The sequence below is a fragment of the Octodon degus genome, unplaced genomic scaffold (assembly GCF_000260255.1).
Source record: "Octodon degus isolate 3935 unplaced genomic scaffold, OctDeg1.0 scaffold00001, whole genome shotgun sequence".
Classification (NCBI taxonomy): domain Eukaryota; kingdom Metazoa; phylum Chordata; class Mammalia; order Rodentia; family Octodontidae; genus Octodon; species Octodon degus.
Window position 1 is genome coordinate 32118584 of NW_004524577.1, and position 27750 is coordinate 32146333.

Here is a 27750-nt window from a genome sequence, read left to right on the forward strand (position 1 = left end):
GTCAATAAAAGCTACTCTTTAAATTCCTTCTTCATAGTGTTTTGTTAATATCGAATCAATTCAGCAATTAAAAGCTACACATTTTTATGGGGTGATATTTGGGGAGAGACTGATCACTGCAATTAACTGATATAAAAGCTATATATTTTTAAAAAGAAAAGACCCCCTAGGAAGTGTGCATGAATGTTGCTCTTCCCCCTACTGACGGAGGAGTAAGGGCAGGTCAAGGAGACCAGAACAGCACAAAAATGAAGGCTGCTGTATAGAAAGTTTAATTTCTACTTTTTAACACAACACCTATTTTTATGAGGTAATAACAGGCAAAGTAAAACAATTATTTTGGTATTTGCAAAGGTTCAATAGATACAAACAATCCATAATATCACATCTTTGTTCTCAGAGACTATTACAATAGTCTAGAATTTTATGCCCGATCTAATTAACTAATTATATTTATTTAGGGGTTATGAAATGCCTAATTGCTATCACAAACAAGAGATCATTGGCATAATTAGTTGTGGTAGCAAAACTACAGTCACAAATTTTCTTGGGTCAGACCACACTAAAACTGTGACCCTAATTACTGCACTGTTCACAGTACAGTGAAGTCTTAATACCAAGGCACCCATGTTTGGAAAATCAGTCTAACTGGTAAAAATGTTCTTCTTTAAATCTGATATGCTAAAGTTTAATTCACTAGAACATTTTTGGAAAAAATCCCAAATAAAACCTCAGGGACACTGAAAAGGTTTTGAGACTGGTCAAGTCAAGCAGGGCTAAACTCTCAACTGAACACAACTGGTAACCGTTTAACTAGGCTCTGTGAAAATTTTAAAGTAAAATAGCTTTCTTGTCAAGAAAAAAAAAACAGACCATGGATATTCCAAAGCAGTTATGGTAGCCTGGATAGTGTACTTCTTGGGCAAACTGGTGGCCCTTAACTACTGAACAGTCTTCTCATCCCATTTAATTTGTCAGTGCTGTAGGGTCAACATGCACGATTGATCAAAAAAAGCCCGACATCATTAGGAACCAGGCTCTAAAGGGGATCACAACAGCTAGCTGCCCCATCCCGCAAACACCTTTCTTGTTTTCAAAGCAGATAGGGAGGGAAAAGACAGAAGAAGGCAAAGAGAAGGAGACAGAAAAGACAGGAAGATGATTTCTTATCTTGATACACAAGAAGGGGAGTCCCTACTGCGGGAACCTATAAGAACATTGCCCATGTGTCCTGCATGGCTGCTTAGCCAGGCCAATGTCAAGACCACCTAGGCCCTAGGCCTATATAAACGTGGTTCCAAAGAGATTCAATTGACACAAACTAGTGTCTTAGAAGCGACTGATTTCATTCTAATGTATGAAATGTTCTAGATCTAGCCTCAAATTTTTCAGAAACATGTCTTAACATTATAAAACCTCATTTCTACAGTTGTCTTAGGCTTGGACTTTTACTTTTCACTATTTAGTCCTTCTTGACTGGGTTATAAACTCTCCAACAGAAGCAGAACCCAGCACAGGGCACTATCAACAGTGGTTCGTGTTACTCTTCTTGCTGTTCTCCTAAGGCATTCAATGGTCCATCATTCATATTCATCTATGAGCACTGCCCTGAGCCATGGGTGTGAACATGGGCAAGCACACCGATTTAGGACAGAAGACAATCAAGAGCCTTACTTTAAAAAAAAAAAAAAAAAAAAAAAAAAAATAAATTTAAAGGGCCCTTTTAAAAAAAAAAAAAAAAAAAAAAACTTTTGCATTACAATTGTGTGCGAATCCAATGAAAAAGGGATTTTTACCGCATTCTGTCAGAATGGAACTGTAGTTTTATTCATAAAGATAATTTCTTTCTTTCTTTCTTCCTTTTTAGTAATCTACATTTTTTTTAAAGACAATTTCTTAACTCACTGGCTTTTCAGAGGAGTTCAGAAAGAATGTAGGATGGGTGTTGGGTTTCTTGGAGAACAGAATGTTTCATTTTGCTCTAATTCGTTCTATTACTGAATTAAACTTTGATGTATTGGCCTTGACAAGTGCTCCATGCTGACTGCATTGTGTATGATAGTATAATCACTCCCCATGCATTTCCCACTGGCTGGCTGATTAATGCAATAGATTACCTGCAGCACTGACGGCGAGGGGGAATTGGTGCCCTTCTGTACTCTACACGGTGTTCCAGTATGCGTGTGCATTCGTGCACACACTGGCAACGAGGGAAATCCTGTCTGTGGGCAGAGAGGGCTGGGTAAAGTGGAAGAGCAGGAAAAGAGGAAACCGATGATCGATGCCTTTCAGTTGTTTACTGTTAGAAATGGACTTCTTGATGCCTCCAAGCAGGTGGCTAAGTATTGTACTTCGCTCGTTTTTTTGCTCTAACTCACCAAAGCACCAACTCCATGCCATGCATATTATTTCACATTTACAGGAAAAATAAGTCTTAAAAAAAAAAAAACAAACCTGCGCTGTTTTCAGTGTTCTAATTAGAACAGAAAGGAAAAAAAGGTGGGATACCTGAAGAATGGCCACAGAATTACCTTCTATGTCCCATCACAGAGACAGCAAGTGACAGCAGAACTACTGAATACAAAGAGCGGTTCAATCTATCAGATCAGCTGGTCTACATGTGGAGTCCGTCTGTTCCAGTGCACAGGCTCCAGGGTGTGCTAGTGAACTCGTCAGTGATGCATGCTGAAGGGCAGAAGAGGGCTTTTGTACTCTTGATGTAATTTTTCCAAACAAGACGTCTCTCAATTTCAAGCTTGTATTTGTACGGCTCAAGCGCCCGGTGTGGGATCCTGGCATCCGGACCTCTGAGCCTGTTCATTCACAAAGGTACCGCGCTTTCCAATGTAAACCACTGAGTATCTGATATCTACTTTCTGAATGCTTCTCCACATTTACTGAACCTACCCCGCCCCCACAATAAATGGGATGCGCAGCAGGAGCTAGAACAGTGATGGTGAGCCTCGCACCCACACTGCACCCCAAAACCTGCTTGCTTACTGCGAAGTGCCAGCACTGCAGTTAAACTGGAATACTGAGATTTTACTGTAGAGAAAAGCAATTCATACTCTTGGCTCGAATGCCAACAGAGCGGGCTCTGTGTGCCCGCTGCAGCACCACTGCCACAGGTTTGCCACCTCTGACCGAGAGTCACCAGGGTGGTTATGGGTCAAAATCAGAGCGACCTGACTTTCTATTGCAAGGTTATCTTTGCAAAAGAAAACATGACATCGGAGTATACCACATTTCAACTGCTGGTTGTTCTGTCACCAGATCAAAGTCTGAGAAACCGCCTAAGACCAGTTATTAAGCCCCTCAAGCAAGTCAACATCAGAAGGCACCAATCTTGTACGACAGAGGTTTCTATTCTTACTTTAGCACTGCACCTTCCCTAAAGCACACAAGAGAAAGTTATTTAATCATTCCTCGCCACATCTGACTGACTACTGAAAAGCCCACTGAAGACAGTGATTATCCAGTACACGTTTTTAATCTCGGGATTCTTTTGTCCCAGAAATGTGTCGGCAGAAGAAAGCCTAGCGCCACACGTACAAAGCGCGCTGCTCTGAGGAGCAGGGTGTCTCCAGCATGCTCTTCCTCACTTACTTACCTCCGGAGGCTCTGGGGGCAGGACTGAGCACCTCGCCTGAGGACAACCACTTCTCACCACCCTGCGGTTCCCTCCCAGGGAGCCGCCCCAAGCCTGAGGTCACACGCTAACATCCGTGAAGCAGCTGGCTGGGGGCTAGCACACATCTAGCGCGCCTAAGCGAGGTGCTGCCGTCTGCTTCCGCTTCTTTCACTCCAGCTCCTGGCATCTCAGATGTCCTGCAAAGCTTCGGGGAATCCCAGCTGGTTGAAAATGAGGCTTCTCAGACCTTAAGTCCTGTATGCTGCCACTTCAGGGCAGGACATGGTGAAAGGACAGTTGCCTCAGCCTGTCCTTCATTCTTTCTCCCCACACCAGCCTCCTCTCTACATATCCTTGGGCAGCAATCTAGCCAGGAAAGTGTAGTGCAAACTCTTAGGAAGCAGGAAAAGCCAGGTAAGACCCTTTCCAGAAATTATTTTGAGGAGAAAAGGACACTTTGTGCCAACCTAAGATTCCCATTAGCCACTAATGTGAGAAGACGCTCTACTAGCAACAGACTCACGCTGGAGACTGATAGCCTACAGCAAGGGAACTGCAACCCATTCTCGGTACATACACTGCCTCTGGCACACCACATCAAGGCGGGAACTAGGACGTGTGCTACGGTGAACCTCATGGCATCCCCCTACCAAGTCTCCATGGGCTGTAATCAGCACAAAGTTTTGGGAAAACACAAATTATCTACATTTGTGACAAATTTATCTACTTGTATACCTAAATAACTGAGACAATGCTTTCACTAAGAACAACCTATTGGGTGGGAAACAGAATTTAGTCTCAGGAATCCACAGGGAGGCAAAGACTATGGAGAGAGAGCTCTGAAAACAGAGATACAGAGACACAGAGACTGGGGCAGATGCACACCCCACGCTACAGCAGGACAGCCACACGCAGCACAGGAGGACTGCGAAGCCCACAGACCTTAGGAGACCATTAAGTGCTGGCAGCCCTGCTAGCACTGTAAAGGCAGGATGCAGACCGGGGCAAGGACGGGAGCCCATGGCCCTCACTGGCTCCTCACCAAAGGGGCCCCGAGAACGAGATGGAGACCCTGCTGCAACCCCTGTGGGCAGGCCATCATCTGTACTTATGACAAGCTGAAGAAGTTAGAGAATCCCAGCAGCATATATTTGGCTATGTTCCATCAGTTTGTTTTCTCAGAGAATCTGCAGTTAAGAGTCCCTGCAAACACAGATGCAGATGGGCGACTACACCTACTGCAGCCAGGCCGGCATCACCACACGCAGGCGGACGGGCCAGGCAGCTTTCCCACTGCCGCCTAGGCAAGCTACGCTGCCTCCGCTCTGCACAGGAACACCATGTGCCAGAGAGGCCTAACAATCATTCAGAATAAACTGACCATACTGTCTGGTTTGGTGGTGACGTTTCTGAAGTCCCTGACACTAGCATCAAATTCTTCTTCTGGCACTGTGACTTCAGACAAGTTCTCTAGATGCCTTTGCTTCAGTATTCTTGCCTATAAAGTGAGGTTTGGTACCTGTCCTCGATCCCTACCTCCTAAGTAAGAATTAAATAAATTAAGGCATGTAGCTAGCTGTGGTTGCACATGCCTGCAATTTCAGAATATGGGAGGCTGAGACAGGAGCATTGTCCCCAGTTCAGGGCTAGCCTCGGTTACACAGTGAATCTGAGGCCAGTCTGAACTACATAGTGAGACTCTTGTCTCAAAAACAAAATAAAACAAAAAGTATGCAACTAAGTGCTTGATAAGATGACGCCGACATACGATCAAGAGCATGTGGAATAAAACGGGAAACAAACCAAACTGAAAACATATGTAAGTCCTTCGATGTCATCTACTCTATCCCCACTCCCAATAGCAGTGAAAACAATGTTAGATTGAAAAGTACAAAGACAGTATTTTTGATAATAACTTTTTCAAGTCCGTGTACCCCTCACAGAACTTATCCCGGTTCTGTTCATTTTGCCTCTTCATTCTGGAGTACTGTAACTCACCTCTATGCATGTCTCATAAAAACATATTAAGTTCAGTCTATACACATCTTGGTACTAACTGGCAATGTCATTTTTAATGAAATTATTTTATAAAAATTTGAACTCATAATTTCACGCCTGCTAACATTTTCATCTCTGTACTATGAGCACCATCACCAACACTAATATCACCTAGCAAATGTATCTGTTCCTGCGGACACAGCAAGCAATTAATACATGCTGCTAGAAAGACGACAGTAAGACTACTGAAAAGAAAGGTAAGATGGTGCCAGCAACAGCATATAGCGGTAAATACAGTGTATGTTCCTCTTGCCCAGATGAAGACAAACTGGTAGGTGGCAAGCAATCCCTGACACATGGATCATTAGGACTGCGTTCTACGCCAACAGCTATCTCGAAGCTCCAAGCCCATACTGACATCTTGCAGCTTTCTAGGAACTGCTGTTTTCCCTTTTGCACCGGCAAAGAGCTAACTTCTTCGAAGGCAAACTACTTTAGAATGCTTACTAGTCCTAAGCCACGCATGAGCCACCAAGCATTTAAAAGGTGGTTAGCTGACGTTGGAATTTACCATAGGAACTAAAGGACTCAAAGCAGTCGGGGGAGTTACCTGAGAAATGTTAGATGGCGGTCCTCAGGGATTTCTTCACAATGATCTCGACAGCGATCTCGACAGCAGAACCCTTAGAAATTTATTTTTGGCTATGTACAAAGACTCTCCTAAAGTATTCTGAATATGTGACTTATGCATGTTTTTCTGCTTTATTCAAAAATGTTTTTAAAATTATGCATATTTTATACAGAATACTGAATTCGTACATGCATATAATCTACCTATAAAAATTAGTTAAAAATTTATGAATAGTACCAGTGGTATTTTGTATGCTATTTGAAATAAAGCTTCCATTAAAAACAAAAAAGAATAAGGTTGGTACTTAAGTCTGGGATGATAGATGGGAAGGCATTCAGAGTTCCTGGAGCAGGTATTTTTCCTATTTTACAATAAATGTGGTCCTACTGAACGTTGTCCTAAGCCCCGATTCCAAGTGGCTCAAACTTGGGCACCATGCAATGGAGGACCATAACCTGAAGGGCGACAGCTGCTGTGCATCACAGGTGGTCAGGCTAACCTTACAATGAAATCCAAACAAAAAAAACAACATCTAACCACAGCAATTTGTGCTCACACATGTTAGGTCCTCAAATGAGAAGATTTAAAAAGAATTCCCAGAGAGGCTGCGCCTTCCACGCACTGAGCGTGCAGAGCCCGGCGTAGCACTACCTCTGTGGCAGTGGCAGCCCATCCTCTCCCTGGGAGAAGGGATCTAGATTTAGATGCAACAAAGCTAAGCACAGAACGTGCAGAGGGAAAGTTAGTATTTAAAACTCAAAGAAAACCGTATAATACTTAAAATCAAAATTTGAGATTTTTTTCTTCCTGGTGATAAAACTGTAATTAAATCTTATTTAACTGTTTCCTCTAATGACATCCATTTTAATTAGGCTTTAATAGATTGGCAGCCACAACCTATAGTTTTATGAAGCGAAGTAAAATTACAGTCTAGGAAGACATTTAAGGAAAGAGACCCATCAACGCAGATGAGAGCTTAGACTCTGTCCCTACAGACCCCCACAGTAATTAAGTGCGCTGAACAGAGAGTCGCGCGGGCCAGCGGTAGGTGTGCTCACCACCAATCAGAGCTGGGCTGTTCTTTGAAATCCAAGAGTTATTTCTGGGATCTGCCACCTTCCACAAAATATGTGTGTCCCTGAATAAAGCCTGCAACCGCAGGGTGTGTGTCCTACCATTTCCACCAAATACGCAGCCTCTACCCTACGTCACGGGGCTTTCCGTCTTAAGTTTGTACCGTATGCTTTTTCTCGTAGCAGGTTATGATATAATAGCAGGCTATGATACAACATTATTCATTTAAGAACACCATCGTATCTTTGGGAAAACGAACATCATGTACAGAAAGTAAAATTAACACCTGAAAACACTGACTCATACAAGACAAATGCATCTGGAAATGTGATGTATTAAACAGGATCTTAATAGCATGCATCTGTATCTATTTCATACTATACTATGAAAATCAGGGACTAAATCACACAAATTAGCTCAGAACAAATGAATATCACGGGCACTTATATTGGAAGAGAAACAAGCATAATCAGTCTCTATTAGCGGGAGGATGGGCCTGTGGTTATCACAAATACATCTGCATATATTTATTTGAAAGAAAATGTTAAAATGAACATGTCCTTTTGAAATGAGTTTTGGAATATCAACAACTTGAAATTTTCATAAATCACATATAATGAGAATGCTAGAAAGCGCTATCTGGCCCTACGAAAAAGATTTCGTAACTTTCGAGCTGACAATCTGATGGCTCCGTGTCCCTCTGCCAAGAAGCATAGTTACTTGGCTAAGATACTCTCACACACACTTCCGTCAGACGAAGCCTTCTATGCCAGGAATCTTTTTTTTTTCCCCTGGCGCGTTGGCCACTGCCAGAAGTGGACCCATCGAATCTACCGGTGCTAAGGAGTTAAGCATCTGAGATTTAATTTAACAGTTTCAGCTTTATTAAACTGTCACAGAGCAGCCCCACTTTGATAACAGTAGCTGCTCCAATTATGGCTTGGTTTAGGGTTGACAAGTATAATGATTCATTCGTGGCACATGAGAAGCAATAAAAGGTTGTTTTGCATTACAGCTTTAAAATGTGGGCACTTTTTTCATTTAATTTGTCACTTAGCTTTTGCTAAGAGGACATTTAAATTGCAGTAAAAGGCAAATGGGGCTTTTAGTTTAAATGTAATCCCCATATTTAAATGATCTGTAATGGTGCCGTGTTGGAGTGGGAGCACTATTGTCTCACAGTGGGTCCTGATGGTGACATGTGACATTTGTATTCAGGTCCTGTATTTCCATGTGGCTAAAGGGCTTCCAATTTCATTTCACAGCCAGAAGCCTGCAGAAAACACCAATTAACTTGCAGATCCCATTTGCCGACAAAACTCAGCCTCTTCTCAATGTCTGGCATCTGGCAGTGCTCAGCATTTAATTCCAAAGCAGAGCCTTGAAGCAATGTGAGCCCTGTGTAGGGGCACCAAGTCAAATTCCCCCATTTTATTAAGAAGCAAAAGCCTTTCCTTTGTAGTCTAGAAGGAACTTTCAGTTAATTTTGTGGTGAATGAATATTAAGATATGATAACAATTGTTACTTCGATGTGGGATTCTTCACAGAACTTGGGTCCCATTCCAATGGCAAGTTACCTCTGCCATTACAGTACACAGGAGACTGTCTGGCAGTTTAACCATGATGGGGGCGGGGGAGGAAACTGTGTTCCTGCTCGTGTGAAGTCAAGAACTTGTACAAAGCCTGGTTCTCAATTAGAAGGTAGTCCTTGGAGGGCATGACTTGCGTCAGCTGGTAGGCAACTCCGCCCAATGAGAAGTCACACTTTGGGTTAAGGATTGAGGTACATAATTTTCAAGCCACACTTGGTAAAATGAGCTGACTCTGCATAAACATGAACATGGAAAACGCTACCCTGTCACTGGTTCTGGTCTTGGTTACCAAACTATTCAGGTAGCATTTTCCAAATTAGTTATTTATCATTCCATGTTTTCTAAGCACTAAAGCTCTCTTTTTTTCCTTACATGGTCCCTTCTCATTGTAGTTACTTCACATTAAAGGGTCTTAAAGGGCTCTTCTTGGTCCTCTCTACCTTTATAAGCCAACTAGTCAATGCAGCATGTACTATGGAGTTATGGAGCTGGAAAAGTAATCATTCCATATCCTATGAAAATATTCGTTTAAACTATGCATTACCCTTGTGTTATCTAACAACATACTGTGGCCCCAAACATCATTACAACCATGGAAATTACACACTACAGTTAAAGATTAATTTAAATTCTGATGAGGAGAACCATTATTCCAAGAGGGCCACATAAAATATCAAGATTTGGGTTTTACAAGATACTTATTTTAAATGAAAGGAAAAAAGATTAATGAATATTTACTATTTGACGAATGAAAATCTAAGTCTCCTACCCTCCCTGGACTTCAGTGTAGTCATCCATAAAGCAGGTCATCTTAGAAGTCCCAGATTCCAGTTATGGGCATACAGTACCTTTAGAGATAAAAAGTTCTCTTGGCCTAGACATGGGATCAACACGCACTCCGTTCTGAAGATCAACAGTTCACCTAACTGTGTGGCAGCCAAATATAAAATGAACAGGTGTGTGTGTGAGGGGGGACTCCAAATTTTGGCTGAACTGATTATAATATTAATCGCGAAACAACAGTTCTGTAATGTTACACAACTAAGTTAAAATAATACCTTCCCTCCCATGTACTTAAAAGGTAGATACCCACACAAGGCCCCCCAAATCTTGCCAAGGCTGTTTGCTGCAAACGCTAGCCCAAGTCCTCCTGCTTCCTATACCTCTAACCAGTGAATATTGGCAACATGTTCATGCAGAGAAGCATGTGACCATGCTCTGAGACATTCAACTCTGGTCTTTCTCCACACACAGCTCAATGTAAGTGGTAGGAAACATATTTACCCAGCTCATCCCAGAGCTGCCTGTACTTGTCAGTCATCGCAGTGCCTTGTTGCCTCCAAAGTGACAGGCGAGGGTCAGCCATGAATTGCTCTGTTATCAAGGTCAACATACGGGCTCCATTGGAATCCCTCATCTTCAACATCTCCCGCACCTCAGGGGAAAGAAGACCTTTAGAAAAACCTTCAGAAAAACAAAAACAAGCCAATCCCCCCAAAACCAAAATAGCAATACAAGAGACAAATCACTTTTACCTTTTCTTGTCTGTGTGTGTGTGTGTGTGTGTGTGTGTGTGTGTGTCTGAGACAGAGAAAGAGACAAAGAGAGAACCTAACACCAACTCTTTTCAGCAAACAGAAGTGGTTAAAATGTGATCTCTATCCTAAATTGCAGTTTAATCAGAGAAATGACCACTGATTCTGTTTAGAAATCATATTAGGAAAAAGTTTCTCTTACTTTCCAATTTTGGTTGTGTTTTTCCAATTTTGGTTGTGTTTTACACATATGATTAAGGTAATGATTAAACTGTGTTTCATACATCTGGTGTAAACAAATTTTCTGAGCCTCCTTCAAAGTATCTATCCTATCTAAACTAAGTACACTTTGTGGTCAAGACTGCACTGCAGCAACACAGTGATTAGGTACTCTTAAAAGAAGATAGTAATCTTATGGTCTTTTTGAGACATGATTTCATATACCATGTAATTCATCGACTTAAACTACACAGTTCAATGACTTTTACTATATTCACAGAGTTTACATGATCCAGAGTTGTCCCTCAGTATTCTGGGGAAAGAATTTTAGAACCTCCTGAAAACACCAAAACCGGTGGCTACCCAAGCTTCTTCTATAAAATGGCACAGTGATGCACACAACCTCTGCACATCCTCCACTATCTTTTAATCTCTACATCACAGCACTTACAATACCTGCCATCACTGGTTACACTGTATGGTCTGGGGGACAATGATAAGAAGAAAACTCTGTCTATGTTCAATACAGATACAACTATCATTGTAGGCCTAGCGACATTTTCAGTCTGCTGATACAGAACCTGTGGATCTGAAGGGCCACATTCACTCAGATAAGAATGTTCTGACACTCAGATAAGAATGTTCTGACACACGGTAAGAGGAAACTGTCCAGGGTGCAGGTTCAAGAATTCTCTTTGTCTGAATGATTCACAAAGCAAAACAATCAATTACTTAATAACTTGGCCTTTCAAGCTACAACGTCAAGTTCTACCCTTTTTCTTGTGCTCCACAGTCTAGATAAAAGAAAAGAGAAAAACAAGGATAAGTCTATAGGAAACACTCAATCCATCCATTCCCAAAGTGTATAGGGCTACAATGCAACAAATAATCCTAACTGAACACAGTAAGAAATCCCTGGGGCAAAGTGCTAAGCTGTAGACAGTGGTTCCACTTTTCGGGCTCCTCCCTATGTAAAGGGCAAGCACAAGAGGAAATGACAGATTAGCAATAAAGCTGCCTAAATGTGGGCGATCAAAGACCTTGCCTCTGACCTGGACCCCAGCATGCACTGGAACTCGCTCGCTTGCTTCAGAGAAGGCCCTTCAAAGAATTCAAAAGCATTTTGACCACGGATCACAGAGGTTGTATTCTCGAAGGGATATTTCAGTAATACTAAAAAATTTGTCCCTGACGTAGAAGCACTAGAAAGTCATGAACAGGTAAGCCCTGGGAGGCACAGAGGAAGCTGGCACTTCCTGCCCATCGTACTACAGAGTTTTCTTTGCACTTATGCTTACTATTCAATCTTCAAACAACTAGGTAAGGAGATCGGATTATAATCTCCACTTACAAGTTATAAAGTCAAGGCTCAGTGAAGTGACTAGTCTAAAGAGTGAGGGACACAGCCGGAATCAGAGCCCAAGCCCAGAGCTGTCTTCACTCCCGAAGTGAGGCCACTGCAAAAACAAAATGCTACCTCTACTCCACATGACATATGCAATGTATGCCTAACATACAGGGGAAAAATAACAAAGGCAGATCAGTATAATACGCTTTTTACGTTGTTTCCACTTGGCCAGCCATTGACATTAGAACATATTCGCATGTTTTATATGTCTAAATAAATATTACATTTTATATTATCAGTGTATGAATGGGTTTGAATTGATACTTATTTTTCTGAGAAATTTCTAACATATTGCTCAGCAATAGTAATGAGATGAGTAATACTGTAACACATATAAACTAGAACTCTATTAATTAAACTCAAGAACATCTATAATCTAAGTGTAATACATTTTCAGACTGTTGACTCTGATGAATTACACGAATCTGAAGTGCCTGCAGATTATTAAAGAAAGATCAAATCATGTGTGAAGTAGTTTTAGAGTTAAATGCTATTTTATTCATTTCCTGGAAAATTATGAAATCTTCGTAGGGCCTATGGGATAAATGTTTATTCAAAATACGCTATTTTTTGACCACACTCAATTGTACAACTTTTAATCATTATAAATGTTAGTTAATATTTAACAAAACTATCAATGCACACAACTATCTGTTCTCCTATTTTTAATATATTATCCATAATGATGGCATTACCTCTAATAAAAATATACTGTCTTACTACTACTATAAAGGCATTTTACCCAGTATTTAGAAATGCTGATGGTACAAGAAATTCTGCATAAAGCAAGATACAGATTCTGCTTACAGGAATGTGTGACAACCTATGTCTTAGGCATGAGTTCTGAGAGGTCAAACTGAATACTACACATCGTCATTTACCATCACTATCAAAGCAACTTTAGGAGGCAGGGTGCTACTAGTTAATTTTATAGATGAGGAAGGTGACTTTAATTTGCTAAGATTCACACACTTAGTAAGATTAGAGCCTTGATGTCTGTATGACTCTAAGATGCACACTTTTGAAATTAACTTAAAGATGCTAACATTATTAAACTAAATATTTAATGCATATTTTAAGGAGAGTATTTTAAGTCATACTCCACCTGGGAAAACTAGTAAAAGAAAAATCTGAAAGATGGTATGTTAAATAATATCAAGTCACTTATTTCGTTTTTACTATTCAAAGTAGATTTTCAAAATTGTATAAATTATCATCAATCATCACTTGACTATTAGGAACTAAGCAAAAGAAAAATGCCCCATATATTTGGGTAGGGTCACTGAAGAAATTAAAGCTCATATTATAATACAAATGTTTCTAACTAGTGGCTCAACTGCAACTTTTTCCTTAGTAAAAAAGGCTTTATCATTTATGAAAATGACCTCTAACAGTTTCTTTGTACATCTACATGTTAAGGGTATTTATTTAAAAAGAAATATCATACCTTTGCGAAGAGCAAATTAAGCTGCTTCCCTGATCCATGGTACCCGCCCTGGGACAGGAACAGTTTAACCTGTTCTTGGACCTGCTCTTCGTCTAAGTGCCAGCAGTTTTCATCGTCTATGCTAGCACCTGCTGTCGGATCAGGAGCACCTAGAAATGGAAAGACAAAAGTCACACGTGAGTGAGATAAAATCATGGCGCCCAACGGGTGCTGATGCAAACCTGAAAATCGTTAAGATTCTGTATTTGTACCTAAACATTTAAAATACAATCTAATTTCAATTATACACACAAATTTATGATTGCAAATCAATGGGAAAATCACTCTTATTTCCAAGACTTTGCAGATTCTTTTGCTATGCCAAACGCAGATAACTCTAGAACTAAAATACTTCCACTTGTAAAGATCAGACTTTTGGCTGGGGAGATGGCTCAGTAGAATAAGTGCTTCCCTGGCAAGCGCAAGGGCCTGAGTTCAATCCCCGGTTCTAAATAAATAAATTAAATAAATAAAGATCAGACTTTTATCTTTAGAGATGAATTTATAGGCTCTTTAAAAAGAATCCACATGCCACAAAAAGTCTTACTACAAATATAGGATGTTGATAAAGTTCTGCAGTGTAGGACATACTGGAAAAAATTTTCAGAGACATTAAAAAAAATAAAGAAAAGTAAACTCAGCAGAGTTCTTCACTCTCTACTACGTTAATTCACGAAGGCTTCACTGTTATCTGCTGCTCTAAAGATTACATGCTGACCTAAGTCTTTAGTTGCAGAAAACTAAAGATTAAAAAGGGAAATCAAGCCCCATGGGGACAGGCAGTACAGCTGTTGTACTAAACCAGGTTGTAGTATCACCTTGCCAAGCTGCATAAATATTTTATTGCTGAAGTACACACAAAAGATAACAGCTATGTAATAACCCGTATGTGTGTAGACTACCTTAGACATTTTTTTAAAAAACCAGATATTTAGATAAAAAATTAAATTTCATTATTTGTTAAGAAAAAAAATGATGTTTTAAGGCCCAAGATTAAAGAGAAATAGAAACAAATCAAACCTAAAAACTCTTTACCCCTCCCCATTTCATCTCCGTATCAACCCTTAAAAAGTACATTTATAGGGGTAGTTTTGTATTAATTTTCTTTATCTTTTAATGCCAAACTCAACTGGCCGAGAAAACCATCACTAATGTTATTTGCTGAGCAGCAGGATCCACTAGGCCTCAGTAGACGAAGCCAGTTAAGTTCCTTTCCTGAAGAAGCAGCGCGTTCGTTCATTCACTCAGCCAGCGAGCACACGTACTGAGTGCCCGACTCACCAGCTTGCTTCATTGCTAGACTTGGAGACAGACTAGTACACACAAAAACACAGAATTCCTCCTCAACCCCAATTAGCTTAATTCACAGGCTTTCAAACGTTTTTTACGGAGAACCACAACAAGAAAACATTTTCCCATCGTGCCTACTATGTTTATGTGTCTGTATACTTATGTGGTTAGAGTTATTAATCTGAAGGAACAGTTTGGTCGGGAAGAAACAGAAATATCCGCACTACCAAAGAAGAGGCCTGTCGCTCTGTATTCTGCCTTACTTTTAGAATGGGAAAAAAAAGCCTGTCACAATCTTTTAAACTGATTCCATAACCTATAAAGGGTTGCAACCCACTATAGAAAAACACTGCTCTAAGCTAGATATTGATCTAATAACCATAGCTAGATATCGATCTAAGCTAGATATTGATCTAATAATCATATATAAATGTATAATAATAAGTGAAAATTACTCAAAGGAATGGGTCAGAGGTCTGGAAAGCCATAGGAGAAAGCAAGGTGGCTTGGGAATGCTGCAGTAAGTGTGCTTAGAAAAAATGGTCCTGAGCTGAGTGCTGCCGTATGCAGGTTAGAAGCTTAAGAAAAGCAAGAAAGAGAAGAGACAGATCTGCACACGAGGAGAAAAATATGTTATGTGGAGAAAATAAAAGTTCATGTAACTCAGGAGTGGAGGATAACCTCAGGAGCCCCATGAGCCAATACTGGAGCAACAGGGTAGGTGAGACTCATAGAGGGTCTTCCCCATAAGGAGCTCAGCTTCTTTTTCCTGAGAGTAATGAGTGGGAATTCAAGGCTAACTAATGTAGAAGAATGGAATATTCTGGAACAGACAGTAAAAGATGTTTGCCTGAATATGCATCAATTTCAACATTCCTACCATGAAATATTAATTATGCAGCCATAAAAATGGAGAAATTCGCATGTACTACAATGGAAAGGTGAGGGCTGGCCAAATAGCTCAGTGGATTAGGATTCAATCCCAAAACCTGCCCCACTCCCCCACCCCCCACCCCCACATGCTGAGAGAGCAATTGAGACTGGGCGTGGTAGCGTGCACCTGTAATCCCAGCTTTTGAGAGGCTGTAAACAGGCAGATTACTATGAGTCGGATCTAGAAATGAGACACTGAACACCCTGTAGACTTCCCTAAAAAATAAAAAAAATAAAAAAGGTAAGTGGACCAAGATACACTATTGAGTCAAGACTCACGGGGACAACAGACACAAAATATAACATCTTCCATAGAAATAATGAGGCTTCTGTGGGTGTATTGGTGGTAGTGGTGGTGATGGTGGTGGGGTGGTGGCGGCGGTGACGACAGGCTTTGCAATGCATAGGCAAGTGTTCTGCCATTGAGTAACATCTCTAGCCCAATAAAGTAAAAAAAATTTATGAACACAATTAGCATCTCTTCACATACACATAACACATCTGGGAAGGATATAAAATGCATATCCTAGTTACATGGGGGGTTTTCACTGAATTTTTTCAAATTTTAAGATATTTAGAACCATGTGAAATTTATTTATGTATCTAAAAAGGTGACCTTCATCTGAAATGTGGATGATAGATTCGGGCGCTATTCTGGTAGTCTATATACAGGAGGAAGATGATAACTTGAAAATGATAGCAAAAACAAAAAAGGATAATTTGACAGGAACGCAGGACACAAAGATGTGGCGAGGAATTGGCTACGGGATGTGGGAACTACAAAGGATATAGAGACGTGCCATTCTGGATTCCACAACTAGGCAGAATACTGGGCGGTTCACTGAGCTGGAGACCAGGGGTGGAGGGGCGGCTTTTGGTCATCAAATTCAGTTTTAGATGTGGTAAATCTGAAATGTCTTTCAGACATTGAAAATGTAGGGATAGGATGTCAAGTTGAGAAGTGACCAAAATTTAAAGGCTGGGACGTGAGATGAGCAAGGAGGCCAACAGGAACAAGTGGCCTCTGCAGGAAAAGCTGACGAGAACAGCTCCAGAAGTCAGGAGGAAAAAGCTAATCCACGTAGGACTGGGCAACTAGGCAGATATTTAAGCTCCTTAAGAGCAAGGATTTTATCTGCCCTATTCATCACCGCTGCCTACCATCTAGCCCGACTGGGCAGTGAAATTCTTACAAGGAAAAGAAAGAAAGGCATGTCAGTATTTTCTCCTCCAGGAAAAGGACTCGGGACTCTTATTAGAAAGGTTAAAAACCACAGTAAAGCATCCTTACATACACCATCTCATTTTCTCCTCACAACATGTCTAGAGGTGCCTACAGGTCATATTTCCCATCCTACAGAAAGAAAAATGGGTCCCAGTGGTGAGGGTTTGTCCTCAGCCACACTGGCAGCTCCGGTCCTCCGGTTCACCCTGCCTAAGAACACCTCCGAGGACACTGGAGTTGAAGCTGAGCCCTGAAGTCATCAAGGCAAGGGTTGTCAACTCTCAACCAAAAGATAAATTTAAGGAAGAGTACATTTGTTAGTGTGATTCTTTCTTACATGAAGCTTTACAGAGACACGTGCTGTGGCGTTATCAGGTCTACAGACATACCTCACAGGGATTCAGGGATCCTGTGTCACATACCCCCAATTCTAGCAACACCTGAACACATACCCTCTGCACACAAAAAGCTATCTACTTTTTACATAAATGCACAGGAAGAGACTCTCCAAACAAAACTGCAAGGTCAAAACTTTTACGTTTTTCGCAAGATCTTGTTAACGCTGTGCTTGGAAGTGACTCATTCCTCATATGTTCTTTTAAAGGAAAATTCAGCCAGCTCGGGACCATCCACATTCCCACTTGCCCTTCTGGTGAGCCGAGTTGAAGGCATCCTCTCTCTGTCCTCACAGTGCTTCCTTTCCTCAATGCGTGTGACTTCCCTAGCTGCGTCTCAGTGGGGACTCCCATCTCAACGGAGTTCTGGGAGTTTCGCCTTCTGACTGCTGTGGCAGAGCTGAAGGAGCTCAGCGTATCACAACAGGAGCCAAGTATTTAGGCTGTATTTGAATTCAAACTGGAAGAAATCTGAATTGGCAAAGCGATCTACCTTCGGATATGCTCCAAAAACTTCAGGATAGACTCAATGCTTAATTTTTTCAAGCTAAGAGCAAGATGTGATAAGAAGGATCCAGGAATAACTCTTCACTTAAATTACACAGTGCATTTTTCCTTGAAATCAAATAGGTTTTAACATACTATATTTAAAAAAGAAATGTTAGATTGCGAAGTTGCTTCAATGGACTACTTAATTTACATACACGGATTCTGTTTCTTACCCAAAAGAGAGATATATCTAATAGCAAATGAATAAATGTATAAGTTAGGTGCTCTCAAGTTTTTAAGACACTTGCTTCTGATTTCAGCTTTTATTTTTGGTAAGCTAACTTCTTGAAAGTATTGGAGGGAGAGGAAAGACACTAGAAAATGACCCATGAATAAAATTTCACTACAAACAGTCTATAAAAGTTTACACACAAGTTAAAAGGATGTTCAGGGTTCTACATCTACACTACAATTCAGAGATTTCACGAACTGGGCACAGTTGAGAAAATCCTGCGTCCTTGAGCCAATTACTGAAGTTCTTCAACTTTAAAGTTGTACAAGGACTAGCCTAATAGCTCAGTGGATTAAAGCACCTGCAAGCAGGTGCAGGGGCCAGGGGTTCAAGCCCAGGCCTGCCATGCTGTGCCTCCCCTGGGGCGCACTGATATAGCAACTCAGACTGGGCACGGTGGTGCGGGCCTGTGATCCCAGCTCTTGGGAGGCTGTAAACAGGCAGAGCACTACAAGTCCATTCTAGTAGTGAGACCCTGAACACCCTGTAGACCCTTCCCTAAAATACAAAAATAAATAAATGAATAAAAACTAAAGTTTTACAAATGCAGAGATTAAGAAAAAATTAACCAGAAAGTGAAAATTAGAACTCTGCCCAGGCAATGTAGAATACTTCTCAAACTATAAGAATGCAAACAAAAGTAACTAGTGAATAAATAAAACTTAAAGTGTATATACTAACAGTCCTACTCCAAGTGTAATTCATGTATTACACTTTAAAGCTTAGCTTTAACTATTGAAACCCTATTTATTATGTCTTGATCACATGCATTTGAGTGTTGTCTAAGTCTCATATAAAATGTAAAATGTGCAAAATGTACTTCTGCCTGTTGATGACTTCAAAGACAAACTATCAGCATTTGAGAAGGGAACAGATGGGAAGAGAAACATAAGTAATGTATTTATACATGTGTCATTAGATACCCATCCCTCCGCCAAGGAGGAATCAGAATTTCTATGTCTATAAATTAAATGGCCCATTAAAATGTTTTTGAAACCTATCATGTTTTTACCCTTATTTATATGTATAACTATAAATGCTTTAATATTTACAGCTGCATAATTACGCTTTGTGGGTATTTTATTACTGAAGCTTAATTCTTCAGTTTCAAGCCTTCAGGGAAAGTGAAATTATCTGGTGGGGGAAAAAGCAAAGCAGTTTAACTGCGAATCATTCCCATTCCCAGACGGGTAGTCTGGCTTAACCTCCTCCTCCCACCGCCACAGGAGGAGGGCACAGGTGAATACTCACGCACATGAAGAGCCACTAGGTCTTGGGCTTCCCTGTCTCCATGAGACTTGATTCTTAGTTCTGATTTATCCCAACACCAAAGCTCCCTTATCTCTGCAATTTGCAGACTCAAAAGCATGCCACACGTCCTGAGGCTCTGCCTCAGACCTACTGAACTGGGGTCTCCGCTGGGAATTAAAGTAGGAGAAGGGGAGAGAAGGGGCTTCGTCCAGAGAGAATGTGAAGTGTGGTGTCACATTCTGGAGCTTACTGAAAAGTATGCAGAGTTCGGAGCTTATTGAAAAGTACTGAGCAGTATTCCATACACGGCCTCTCCAGTGTATTTCCATATACTGTGACACCCTTAAGATGTACTCAATGAGAAAGCCACCTCATGCCATGGGCACAGGCACTGCTAAGTGTCAGGCAATGCAGGTATTTTGAACATTGAGAGCTGTGAAGATATATTCACAGTGGGCCTGGGCTGTATTTGGCACACCAAGTCATCAATAGTTTGGGGGTTCTAACATGGAGGCGGGTACTTCCTCTCCTCTTACTCACCTAGAGAACAAACTCAAGATGTGGACAAGTGAAACTGTGTGTCTTATATACTTCATATTGTTATTTGGTGATCTAACTGCTTCCAGTAACACTACAGGCCAAACAATGCTTTTAACTACGTATTAACAGTGCTCCTTCTGTTGAAATTGTCAAATGTGGTCTATTTAGGAAGAACACAGATGTCTACGTTGCAGGTGTCATTTAGTCTCTTTTGCCAGGCCAACAGAAGAATGCTGTCACCCACGGTTTTAGTGCCCGCTCTTAACACTTGAAACCAGTTAAGTCTGAGGCTTACATAGGCACTGGCATCCCCGTCTTACAAGCTTAAGGCAAAATCCTGACATCAACCATTGGCACTGCGGGGGGGGGGGGGGGAGGCAAGACAGCAAACTCCAGTGACTCAGACCCAATTAAGCCTTTCTTTAGAGCTGAGAGGGGAAAAAAACCTAGGAGACCACTAAAAACTAATATTGCACTGAATAAACACAGCCTTTAGAAAAGATTTAAATTTTATCTTGAGTTTAAATCTCATTTCAAGTAAGTGGCTAGGAAAGACCTTCCTTTCAATTTTGTTTTCTTTTTCTTTTCTTTCTTTCTTTCTTTTTTTTTTTTTTAAATGTGTTTGGTACAGGGTCTCACTATGCAGCTCAGAATTGGAGTGATCCTCCTGTTTTCAGCCTCCCCAGCACTGGGATTACAGGTATGTGCCACCACGCCTGGTCTTGGTGGCTGGCTCAGCATGCCCCCGGGGTGGGGCTGGAGCAGCATGTGCTGCCGGGGATCGAAGCCCAGTCCCTGCGCTTGCCTATGCAGGCGCTTAGTCCGCTGAGCTAGCCCACTGGCCCACCTTCATTTCAATTTACAATTTTGCTGTAGTTGGAAGACCCATGGCCTTCGCTCTATGCTCCATGGGCAGTCCACGCGCTGCTCCTGCCATGTCAAGTGCAGCGCTCTCTTGGGAAGAAGAGATCGTGCAGTGCGGCTCTCCCAAACCGTCTTCCTTTCAGCTGAAGGCTGAGGAGGAGAACAGGTCACGCTGCTCTCAGCACACACCGCAGGGCCCTCAAATGGGCCTGTCAGAGCCGAGAGCCCCTCTGCTATTTTTTTTTTCTCTCTTCTGCCTTTATTATCCATATCATGTTATCATTTAATTGACTCCAGGAGTTCAGCAGTATACTTATTCATGTACGGAAATAACCATGCATTTTATATGGATAAAAATGTAATAAAGTGTACATTCTCCAAAACTCATTAAAAATTGCAGAATATAATTATGCTCAATAAAAATCAATATAATTCAATAACCAAGTAGAATAAAAATGTTCATTTCAATACATGCAAACAAACAAAAAGCCACCGAGTGAGCACATGCCAAGTTTTTCCAGTACTTCTTTAATAAATGTCTTAGCAACTCCTTGGTGTACAGATAGGAAGCGTTGCCAGGCGTGGTGTGCATGCCTGCAGCCCCAGCACTCAGGGGCAGGGGCAGGGGCAGGAGGGTCACTGTGAATTTAAGGCCAGCCTGGGTTACACAGTGACCTCGAGGCCAACCTGTACTACACAGCGAGACCTGTCTCCAAAGAAAGCAAATATAAATACTTAAATGTGAAGTCCTCAGGGAGCCTTATTTTTAGAAACCTGCCTTCAAACTGTATTTGCAAGCTTTAAGAATAGGGTGCTCAAAATGCTTTAAAAAATAACAACCACCTGGATCAGAACTGTTTTCCTCAACTGCTGTGTTTACGCTGCCCTTGAAGATGCATGTCCACTGCCACACAGCGACGGCACTGGCAGCAGCAGCTCACCAGCCCCCACCCGCCAGCACTCGCAATCCTGCAAAGTGGGCACTCCTTATCGTCCACTGTACAGACAGGAACACGGAAGGCTCGAGAGACTGAGCTACCTGCCCCAGTAAGGCAGCTTGAGGGCAAAGGGCCCACAACTCTGATCCAAGCTAGGAATCACAAGCTCATCACACCAATGTGCAGACACCCAAACTGCTTCAAGGAGAGAGGGGTGGATGTGGAAACTGGGCGCAAGCCTTGGCAAGCAAGCCTTCACAAACGGTGAGGGCTGAGATGGGCTTGGCAGCGACAACCACAGGGCATGAGAGTAGGCAAGGCCTGCCAGTGAAGACAGAATGAAGAACACTGCACTGAAGACCCACTCAGCTGATTCTGCAGTAGCCTAGCAAATTCCTCATGGGCTGGAGATGGGCGATGCCTCCAAATTAAGAGCCTAAGTTTTAAGACTTCTCTGGCTAAAGAAAAATATAAAAACTTCACGTGAAGGGAATATACTAGCTATAGATCATCTTTTTACCAAGTATACTGAAATCATTATAAAAATATATCAGGCTTTAATTATAACTTAATTTCCCTCATTTCTAGAGGGAAATTTTGGCAGTAACTATAAAATCCAAAATGTACATACTATTTTTCTAGCATTCCTGCTACTAAGATTATTCATAAAATTTACACAAATTCCTACACAAGGGTAGAAAGACACAACCGCACTGCAAGGAGTAAGGAACAAAAACAAAATAAATTCCTCCAGGTTATTCAGCAGCTTAGTGGTTACAAAAGTCCATGCTATGGAATACTGCACAACATTCAAAACAGTAAAGAGGGGCGGAGGTTATATTTACTACCGACGCTATTAATTTATACATTTGAACTGAGCTAGTGTCCTCTGCACTTGTTCTGGGTGGGCATTGGGTTTCTTCCATATGTTTCTGCATTTGATTCTTTACTGCAGATGTTATTAATTCAGAGATTCCTTTTTTCATTTCCAATCTGAGTTCCTGTATACCTTTCTGCAGCTGTTTCTTTATTTCAGAAGCAGTTGACTCACTGATTTCAGCTGTGTGACTCCCAATTTGTTCTGTGTTAGTGTCTTCTGCACTTATTATGGGTGGGCTTGGGTTCTGAGATTGCATTTTGCTCCTTCTCGTTGTCATTTTGTGTAGCACTGTCTTCTGACCTTTGTTGTAGATCTTTGGGGCAGTTATAACCTTAGCACCTACTGAAGTTCAGGTGCAAATCTACAAAATTTGGACTTATCCAGTTGTGCCTGGCTTGGGTCTAGCTGCTGTGCTCAGCTCCTTCCTGCTGCTGCCCTCAGGGGTGAACTTGTTGTGCCCCTCTGGCAAGATGTTCTGCTCCAGGACTAGCTGGGTGGTTCTGTCCCCTACACTCTCTTCAGGGATTACAGCTCCAGGGTTTCACTCCAGGCCTGTATGCAGGCCTGAGCTGAGTCTGGAGGGGACAAGGTGGAGTAGGGGGGAGGGGCAGCTCTCCCACACACTCACTGGGCCTGGGCTAGGACTGGATCTGGGGGTTCCCGGCACACGACAGAAATTCCTATTTGGCAGCTGTGGTGGGGAGGTGCTGCGGAGTGGTGGGGGGTGTCCCAAGGGGGTGGAAGAGAGTCTCACCCACATTGTGCCCGGGCTGGTACCAGTAGGTCCCACCGGCACAGGGTAGCCGGAAGCTCTCCCACACACTCACCGGGCCTGGGTTAGGACTCGGGCTGAGGATATAGATCAGTGGCATAAACACCTGCCTGGCAAGTGCAAGGTCCCGAGTTCAATCCCCAGGATGGCCCAAAACAGCAATAGATCTCTTTGACTAAACTATATGCAGATACATTTAGAGGGAAAAAAAGCAAACTGCAACTGTGAACGGCTTTTTGAATTGCACTCACTTAAAAATTACACATGTGTTCGCATGTCTGTGTATTTGTATATGTGGAAAACAAAATGTCTCAAATCAAATAAGAGCACTGTGGAAGCAGGGAGCTGTGGAGCACGGAGAGCCAAGGAGGACTTCCTTGGTTTTTATTTTTATACTTCTATCCTACTATCAATTTTTCCAATATAAATTCTTTTTCTTTCCATTTTCCTTTAAATCTCGTATTACTGTACTTGCAGCTAACACAGAACAACATTAATTCTCTCCTACAGAATATATTTGCTAATTACATTGACCACTGGCAGATCACATCTTTGTTTCACCAACTGTCACATCAGAACGCTCTACAATAAAAAGGATATTCTAGTAATAATCAAATTATCTCCCCAGGATACTTGGAAAACTGGTTGCTAATGCAAGCTCAATTACCATGAACATGCCTATCCACTGGGAACTGATGGAGAGAGGTGACATGAGGCCTGCATCGCACAACGCCAACTGTCACTCACTGGGAGACCTAGAACGTGTGTGTGGCTATGTCTTTAAAGAATAAACCTCCACGTTGCCACTAAGAACAAGACAGTAAAAGAAACTAGTATTACCTTGTGTTCAACAAGTACAAATGCTTATTGCATCGTAAGTATTGTGCTTAGGAAAGCTACCATAACACGGGTCATGGGAGCTTCCCCAAAGGAGCCCACAAATAAAAACCGGGAGCTATGCTACGACAGGACCACTGAATAGATCTGCTTGTTTGTTTGCTAGTATCTGGGAGGGCCTGAGCAGAAAGACAGACAGGTGACTGGGACACAGAGCATCTAGGGGGCAGGCACAAGGGATGCATACGCTTGGGTCTGTAAGAATGTTGGTCCAGATGAAATAGGAGAACAACACACAAAGGTGTGCTTTTGTGGCATAGAGCCAGGTTCCTCTTCTGTCTCCAGAGATGTTCTACCAATGAAGACAGGAAGTCAGATCTGGAAGAGGTCTTAGCAGGCACACATCAACCCTCATTTGATATATGAAAAGCTGTCCTCTATCCCTAGCTGAGATGGGATCTTTGGGTTAAGAGATGTGTCTGGCCTATCTTTAGAATTGGCTCAGGCTCTGAAAGGGGTCACTGGAATGAACTCCTTTTTCCTCTGTTCCAAATCAAGCTTAATACCACAGTTTCCTCTGAGTCTATCCCTTTGGTATACTCCGCCTAATACAAGCTAGCCCATGGAGAGGTAGCAAAAGCAAAGTGACAAGAGGACAAAGTGTGTTCCAGAAGTCTAGGGAAAGAAGCTGACCTCCAACTCTAGTTTTAACCACCTACTCCTTAAATGGCTTCTGCTCTCTTCTCAACTGTGGGATGCACACACCAGTGAAGTCAGCTTGGCTACTGATCACTGCTGTACACGTCTATACTGTATAATTTTTAAAAATTTCCAACAGTGTTACAAAGGATTGTGAACATTTTAAATATAAGAAAAAGTGACTCCCACCCAAGGTCTCACAGGTCTAATATGTATCAAAAAACAATGGCTGCTGTGTTTTCACACTTGAAGTGTAATAATCTGGCCCTATAACACAATTTAGCAATCTATAATGTATCTCCTGTAATTGAAATTATAAACACCCAGAAAAGTCTGAATTGAAATAAGTAAGTGAAGTTAGTACTTAGAAATCAGTGAACCCCTAACTAAAGTATTTAGCAACCAATTCAACTTTTTAAAATTTTTTTACTTTTAAAGAATACTAAAAAAGGCATTAGAAATTATACAGGATTTCATAATAGAAAGTAATAGGAATTCAACAATGGTTGCTGTATTGAATGAATCAACTGCTGCTTTAAGAATGGAGAAGTTAGAAGATTTTACTTGACTATAAAGGCAACAGCAAACAATTTTGCACAAAAAATACTGAACTACAACTGGCAATTTCCTTGGTGGGCCATTAACTAACTTACAGCCACATTTAGCATACAGTGGTTAATTTTACAATATAATTAAAAGTATGTGGGAATTTTATGAAAACATGACAAAACATAAAAAGGTCTATTGACAAGGACTGAACTATTATGATGACTAAGGCAATATTCCAATTACCTTCACAGAAACTGCATCTGTGCGGAAATTACTACATACGAACTACAACAATGACACATTTTTATAATTTCTAAATCATAAACCCAGTTTATGATTGGGCCCAAAACTAATGAGAAATTTTCAATTCTTCATAGCAAGGGTCGTCAAAAATATTTTACAACAACAAGGAAAAAATGTTAAGAATCAGGGTAAGTTCACAAAGAAAAAAACACACCATTATTAACATATCTTCTATTTACTTATAAATGGTAGTATGCCTTTCTTTTAAAAATGATTTGGATAAGCAAAGTGTTGTCTTCATAAAAACAACTCAAACAACCGAGTCTAAATCCTATCTTAACTCTACTTACCTAGCGAAATAAAAGTGCTATTTTTCCTGAAAGAAAAATTTGAATCTTCCCAATATATACACATTCAAGCTATTTTTCTTAGAGGAAAAATGCACCCATAAAACCATTTGATAAAGAGATTTAACAAAAAGAGACTGCTCTTAGGGGTGGACGTCTGCAGGCACCCGGGGCCATGGTGTCACACACCTGCAAAATTCGCTGGGCGCCCTCCCCTGGGAAGGCGCTGGTCTAACAGCTAAATCGGACCCTTCAGGGAGCAGGTCTCCCATCTCTGTAGGTCGCGGCCTGCGTCTTAGCTCTCCTCTCCTTTGGCCCTTGTCACACCAGAATGGAGGGCGGGAAGGTGGTCCTGGCCCGTGCCCAGGCTGCGGCGAACCTGACGGGCCATGTGGAGCGAGCTCGTCCCAAAAGCCGCTCAAGTTCACCACACTCTCATGAAGCTGTCCTCATACAAAAAAATTATTTGAAAATCTCGCTGGGGCTAAAGCTAACCTGCTTGTGTCCTTCATATTCCCCTAGACATGTTTACTTCCATTTTTAGAAAACTGAAAGAAACAATGTCGTGGGAATACATTCTCACAGCAGCCTTAGCTCATCCCGTTTCACTAGCGCCACTAGTTCATCATGGGAATGGGCCTACACATCTCTAGATGAGCAACTGTGGGGGCTGCTATCCTCCCAAACAGCAAGGAAAGACACAAACATCTAATCACTGCCTTGTACTTTTGGTTAAAAATTAAAACTTGGAACACAAAGAGTTAAGATATTATTAAGGCTTAAGACATTACTTAAACTAATGAAAAATCAAAAAAGAGAATGTGAGTGAAAGTCTGAAGAGATGTGTATCCTTACCTTGTGCTAAGCGGTTCATTTATTTAGGTTTTGCAGCACTGGGGACTGAGCTCAGGACCCTGCGCTTGCCAGGCAGGCGCTTATTCTACTGAGCTGCATCTCCCCGGCCCCCTTGCTAGGCAATTTAATAAGACACAAACAGGCCCTGAGAAAGTTCTGTGATTGACTGTGAGCTGGTCTGAATTTTCACAAAGCAGCAAGGCTTAAGGCACATGGCAGCACTCTACAGAAGCCAGCTTGAACAGCCCTCAGTACTCGTGCTTCTGCTGGGCCGAACATGCTTGTGCTCACTGCCGCCTGCACCACTTACCACTGGCAGGCTCTAGGCTTTACCCCTCCTGATGGCTACCTGAATGAAGCTAAGCCTCCACGGGGGGGCACTGAGAGAAACAGGACCACGTGGATGCTGACTGCACGGGCTTTTCTCGGACATGAAAACTATGCACCTCACTGGAACAGGGGACTTGTAAAAGAATGTTCACTGAACATCTATTCCAAATAAAGGCTGGGAGGCCAACCCACTTGGGCCCCCCTCCTGTCCCTCTCTCAGACAGGAGCTTTCTTTCCCCCAAATAAAAGCTGGGTGTGGTGGCACACCTGTAATCCCAGCACACAGGAGGCTGAGGCAGGGGGATCTCCATGAGTATGAGGGCAGCTTAGACTACATTAATGAGTTTAAGGATGCCCTAAACTACGTAACAAGACCCTGTGTGTAAAAATAAAAACAAATAAGAAAAGGTGAGGGGAAGAAGGACGGGAGGAGGGGAGAGGGGGCG

The 27750-nt window shown here is 41.8% G+C and overlaps 1 protein-coding gene across 1 annotated transcript in view; it reads right to left on the reverse strand.

Moving 5' to 3' along the window:
- Nucleotides 1-27750, reverse strand: part of Zswim6 (zinc finger SWIM-type containing 6) — a 67255-nt gene that overhangs the window by 36208 nt on the left and 3297 nt on the right. Inside the window, exons 2-3 of the mRNA XM_004623064.1 lie at nt 13537-13685; nt 10212-10362 (exon numbers count right to left, since the gene is read on the reverse strand). Coding sequence (XP_004623121.1) covers nt 10212-10362; nt 13537-13685 — 300 coding nt within the window. The remainder of the gene's footprint in view (nt 1-10211; nt 10363-13536; nt 13686-27750) is intronic.